Source organism: Sorex araneus, chromosome 2, assembly GCF_027595985.1.
Source record: "Sorex araneus isolate mSorAra2 chromosome 2, mSorAra2.pri, whole genome shotgun sequence".
Taxonomy (NCBI): domain Eukaryota; kingdom Metazoa; phylum Chordata; class Mammalia; order Eulipotyphla; family Soricidae; genus Sorex; species Sorex araneus.
In genome coordinates this window covers 263,177,439-263,183,412 of record NC_073303.1, presented here as the reverse complement: position 1 = coordinate 263,183,412, position 5,974 = coordinate 263,177,439, and the positions used below count along the sequence as shown (strand labels likewise).

General features: G+C 43.7%; 1 protein-coding gene across 1 annotated transcript; it reads right to left on the bottom strand.

Moving 5' to 3' along the window:
- Window positions 1–2,537: 2,537 nt before the first annotated feature.
- LOC101556774 (olfactory receptor 5A2-like) lies at window positions 2,538–3,464 on the bottom strand. The gene has a single exon (XM_012935923.2). The coding sequence runs from the start codon at window positions 3,462–3,464 to the stop codon at window positions 2,538–2,540; it is 927 nt and encodes a 308-aa protein (XP_012791377.2).
- Window positions 3,465–5,974: the final 2,510 nt, after the last annotated feature.

Below are 5,974 nucleotides of genomic sequence, written 5' to 3'. Positions count from 1 at the left end.
GTTTTAGGGTTCTCTAAGTATAGTATCATGTCATCTGTGAATAGTGAGAGCTTGATTTCTTCCTTTCCAATCTCAATGCCCTTAATATCTTTTTCTTGCCTAATCAGTATGGCAAGTATTTCCAGTACTATGAAAAAGTATTTCCAGTACCACACAAAGAGCTCAGCCAGTAATGTAATAAACAAGCGGAGTTTATTAAGCAGCTAACTGGGGTGAAGCTTCTAGGCACATAGGCCCAAGCAAGAGCCAAACAAGGGAAAAGTCGCAAATTTTATAGTCAGTGCTCACATCTGCTTACATCCCAACCCACACGTACAAAGGTTAGCAGAAGCATGAGTAAAAATGTAAGTTTCATGATTCAGAAGAAAACATACTTTCAAATAGTACAAACAGGCAGTTACAGGTAGGTGATCTAGACATGTTTTCAGAACATTCTGACAGCTGCCCATCCTACTTGTGTCTGGGTGGCTTCTATAGACAGTGAATAGCAGTTATGAAACTATTTGCCAAGGCTGAGTTTTCAGCCCAAATGACCTTCCCTCACAGATGGCCAGGGGGGAGAAGTGGGGATTTTAAGAAAAACAAAAAGGTTTAAGTAAAACAGGACGTGGAGCAGGAACCAGGCGGATGGAGTGGCTCCTGCCCCGCTCTGTGTCCAACAACCACATTCCTGCCAACGTGGTTATTTTGAGTCTTTTTGATATATACCATACTCAGTGGTTTGTGATGATATCTCACTATCATTTTTATTTGTCTTGCCAAGTAATCAGTAATGATGAATATTTTTTCATATGCCTATAAGCAGAAAGCATGTCATCTTCAGGGTAATGTCTATTCATCTTTATTCAGTATTTTTTTAGAGGTTGAGGTTTTTCGGTTGAACTTACATACCAGCTCTTTATATGAAGGTTAGTGTGCAAATATTTTCTCCGATTCAGTAGCATGTTTTTCATTTAAGCCAGTATTTACTTTCCTATGGGAAACATTCTTAGTTTGATGTAATAGCAGCTGTTTATTTTTATTTTCTTTGTCTCTGGTAATGGAGTTGAATCACTGAAGACATCTCACTATCAGTATCCAGGAGGGTTCTGCCTATGTTTGCCTCCATGAATTTCATGGAGTCTGGTCTGATTTTAAGGCCTTGGAACTGCTTGAATTAACTTTGTATGTGGCATAAGATATGGATCCAGTTTCAATTGTTACATGTAGTTTCCCCATTATCCCGCTACCATTTGGTAGAGACATTCCTTGTTCCACTTTGTGTACCCAGTGGCCTTATCATAGATTAACTATACGTATATGTTGAATATAAGTTCATTTTCTTTGCTCTGAGAGTCTGTTATGTTAGTACTACACTGTTTTGATTAATACAGTTCTATAGTATGATGTAAAATCAGGCAATGCCTTGGGGAAGCTTCTTTACAACTAAGAACTTTCTTATGACTCAGCAATTCTGTTTCTTGGCATCTGTCCTAAGGACACAAAAAGCAGTAATTTGAACAGATGTGTGGAGACCTGTGTTCATCGCAGTGGACATGGAAACAATCCAAATGTTTAACAAAAACGATCTGATGAATAATTTGTGGTAATGAAAAGCTCAAGGGGCAGGGACGATGGCATGATGGTGGAGGGCATGAAGGTCCTGGTGGGGATGGTGCAGTAGCCTGCAACTGTCAAACAGTGACTTAAGATAGTACTGTAGACTCTGATGCCCTAAAGAAATAAAAATAATATAAATTATTGCACTTACAGATAAAAAGCTATGGCGCGTGTGTGTACGCAAACTGTGGAACACAATTCAGCTACTAATGTGTGAAATCTTGTAGTGTTCTATAACTTGTGTGGGAATGGACAGCATCATGTTAAGTCAGAGGGAGAGGAACAAATGCCAGATGATCTTGATCATTTGTAGCATATAGAGAAAAATTAAGGACGGAACAATATTTTGGGAGGACAAACTCTTGACTTTTGAATGCAGAACTGAGATTACCAAGGAGTATGGGGGTGGAGAAGAAAGAGGCAGGCTAGGGGTGACAGAAGACAGTGGTGGAGGGTCTTTGGCACTTTGGTGGTGGTGATGGTGGAGTACATTCACCAAAACTATGGAAGATAACACTACTGTAACCATGATAACCTAAACTACAAATTAAAAACTTAAAGAAATGGTAAAGAAATGAAGGCCAGACACGTTGTGGTGAAATTAAAATGAAAGCCATTCCATTGTTATAGCAGTGTTGGAGATTTAGCATAGGGGGCATTACACAAGGATGATGAGGAACACTCGAGAATAAAACAGCACCAAGTGAATTCTTCCACGTTCATTAAATAGGGGAAATAAATAGCATAAAAAAGTTGTGCTGCGTTAAGAGAGTCCATAGGTGCTGACGGAGAAGCTCTGGAGGGAGAGACCTGCAGCTTTGCAGCTGAGGGAGGGGCCCTGTGATCTCTGGTCACCAGTCAGGGGAGGAAGGGAGTGCTTTGATTCTGTAAACTTCTGTTGACTTAGTGAAAAACCCACCGATTGGACCTCTCAGCTCTCAGTGTTTTCTTGGGCAGTATACTCTCTGCAGGGCAGCCTTCATCTCTTTGTTCCTCAGACAGTAGATCACAGGGTTCAAGGTCGGGGTAAGAACAGAGTAAAAGATGGACGCCAGGCGTCCCTGGGTTGAGGAATATCGGGAGGCTGGCCTCAGGTACATGAAACTTCCTGTTCCGTAGAACAAAAGAACTGTGGTCAGGTGAGAGCAGCAGGTGGAGAAGGCCTTCCACCTTCCATCCACAGAGGGGATCTGTACAATGGTGGAGATGATCCTGGCATAGGAGAGGACTGTGAGGGCAAAGGAGCTCATGATGGCACAGCTGCTGACAGCAAAGCCCACGACTTCATGGAGGTGGTAGTCTGTGCAGGAGAGTCTCATGACAGGAGGAATGTCACAGAAAAAGTGCTCGATGATGTTGGGCCCACAGAAAGGGAGGGAGAAGGTGTTGGCAGTGTGGAAGGCTGAGAAGATGGCACCAGCCACCCATGCCATGACAACCAGCTCACAGCAAAGTTGGTGGTTCATGGTGGCACCATAGAGCAGGGGCCTGTAGATGGCCAAGCAGCGGTCATAGGCCATTGCAGTTAGTAGGAAGCACTCTGTCGAACCAAGCGTAATGAATGTGTAGAGCTGAGCTACACACTCAAGGTAGGAAATGACCCCAGAGCCCATGAGAGTTGTGACCAGGGCCTTGGGGATAGTGACTGAAGTGTAGCACGTGTCCAGGAAAGACAGGTTCTTTAGGAAGAAGTACATGGGCGTGTGGAGACGGCCTTCAGAAATCACTGCTGTGATAATGGAAAGATTTCCCAGGAGGCCAAACAGGTAGACAAACAAGAAAAAGACGACAGACACAATTCTCAGTGCAGGGTCATCTGAAAAGCCTCTGAGGATGAATTGAGTCACACTGGTCTGATTGGACATCTTTGCTCTTTCGAAGTTTCATGCAATGCAGGAGCTGCAGAGAGCTAAGGAGAAGCAGTTTGAGACAAGTCTGTGCAGGTCCCTTGTTTACTAAAGCCCATCTCCTGGCCGTAGAAAAGGGATGCCCTTTGAGCAGATTTTTCAAATATGAATGTTTCTGTGCCTCAGAATCATGCCAGGAGCCAGTTTTCTTTCATTTCAGAGGGGCTGGTCTGACCACAGATTTTCCTAAGTGTATTTTGTAGGGAAGATTGGGACAGGGACAGCGGGAGAGGAAAGGGACCACTACAGGAGATTTCTTCCTTTCCCTCCTCTTCCTCCTCCCTCTCATCTTCTCTGCAGCCTCTCACCAGTACATACTGGTGCCTATTCCCTGGCCTTCCTAAAAACTGACACTGTGAGGGATCTTTCTTTGAGAAAAATGCTATATTCAAAACCATACTTCCATGAAGGAATATATATAACCCTAAACCACCTGATTTCTAGAAATATCTGCACAGTCATTTGCTATCCTTTTAATCTTCTGTGTATTCAAGTCTCCAAAATATCACTTGTTACTTTTTCTTAACAGAGGTGTTTTTTCCCCACACACGGTTATTAGCTTTAATTCCCCCTCTTGGGACTTGTCTGCTTACTGATCAAGTCTGCAGATCTTCCCACTCAACCTTCATTAGACTGTATCTCTGTCCTAGTGTTCACGACCCTTTCCTGTTCCAGACATGCAAACTGCATCCTTCCTCGACACCCAGCTCTCTGCTGTGCCTACACGTTTTCTTAGATAGATCCTTCAGTTAACACCCATCACTGCTTCCTGTGTGTTCTGCTAGTCACTGGTGCCACTGTTCAAGCAAAGACATTCTTGCGAGTTTTTTAAGCCAGAGGTGAGGATATTGCCTCTTTGAACCATTTTGATGCCCAGTTTTCCCCTCCTCACTCCTGACACATTGGGACTGTTCTGTAGATATATTCCAGCTTTGAAAGATACAACGACAATGTCCCTGATCCTACATAACATACTGGCACGTTTCCTCAGCCAGCTGCTCTGCTCTTCCTGTGTCATGGCCTTTTTGGGCATGAACAGTGCTAGTGTTTTCTCTCGATGTGCTGTCCGTGTCTCTGTGTACTCAGTAGTGAAAAAGCAGAGGAGTACAACAGAGTGTGAGGTGATGTTCACACGGTGATAGTCACCTTCATGTATTAATTTGACCTTGGGAATGGTTCTGTCTGAGAGCTCTCTGAGAGGTTCTAGTCAGGCTTTTTTTCCCCTTTTTGGGTCACACCTGGTGATGCACAGGGGTTACTCCTGGCTTTTCAGTCAGGAGTTATCCTGGCAGTACTAGGGGACTCTATGGGATGCTGGGAATTGAACCTTGTGGTACATGCAAAGCAAACACCCTTTCCACTGTATTGTCACTCTAGCCCTGGTTCTAGTCATGCTTGCTACCAGCAGTCTTAAACCATCCAGTCACTGACACCATACATTTACTGAAATCTCTTTGTGGTTGGAGAAACTGCTGTGAGATCTTCCTCCTTGTATCTGCTACTGCAGAGCAGTATCTGCTGACTCAGAACTGTGTCTGCTAGCTGGCAGTGGTGGGTCTGGAGAGTCAAGCATCACCTCTTTCCTAAATGGGGTGGAGGGAGGAATAGCCTCTTCCTATGGAGGAGAATAGATTCAGCTGGTCCCGGACACACAGGGGTCACCAGGACAGGTGTAGCCAGAGAAACCTGCCGCTCAGTCCCACAGCAGTTAGGCTGCTGCTTTCACTGTGAGAGTCTAGAGAAGGTGACTGGTGGGTGATTATGGCTCGCCTGTTGTGTTTGGGCTGCACTCATCTTCTGTATGGGCAGATCTGTTGCCAAGGTTAATACATAGGTTTACTCACAATGGTTTACCCATTATCAGGTTTACTTATGTAGTTTTGCTTTCCAAGAGAAATGGATATTAGAGATACTTGCTGAGCTTGTGAGGCTGAATTTATGAATATTTTGATTCAAGTTTGTGGATATTTAAACCTTCTAAGCCACATGCTCTCAAAATTGTTTAGTCTGCTACTCCCTTTTCAGAAAATAATTTCTCAACATCCCTGGAGATTCACTTTTCTCTATTTCCTACTATTTTTTTGCCCCCATATGTTGTGGTTCTTGGGATCTGTTCCTCATTTGTGGTAGGGACTCTGCTACGTGCAAGGCAAGTAGCTTAACCTTATACTCTCTCACTTGGCCTGGAAATGCACCTTAGAGTGCGTGGAGAGAAAGCAAATATCAATTGCACCCAGTGATACAACCCACTGGATCTGTTCAAAATACCACCGGGAACCGGATTGCTCAGGTTAGGAAAATCTAAACAGTGAATGCCATTTCAGTAGAATTGTTTGTTGACATTAACATTAGTAGGACCCGTAGCAGGAGATCTACTTAAGGCCAGAAATGTAAAGAATGCCAGGTATAGCCTGAATATTGTACTAGAAATGAAAGAAAACCTAGGAATTTGTAAAGTTGAAAGAAAG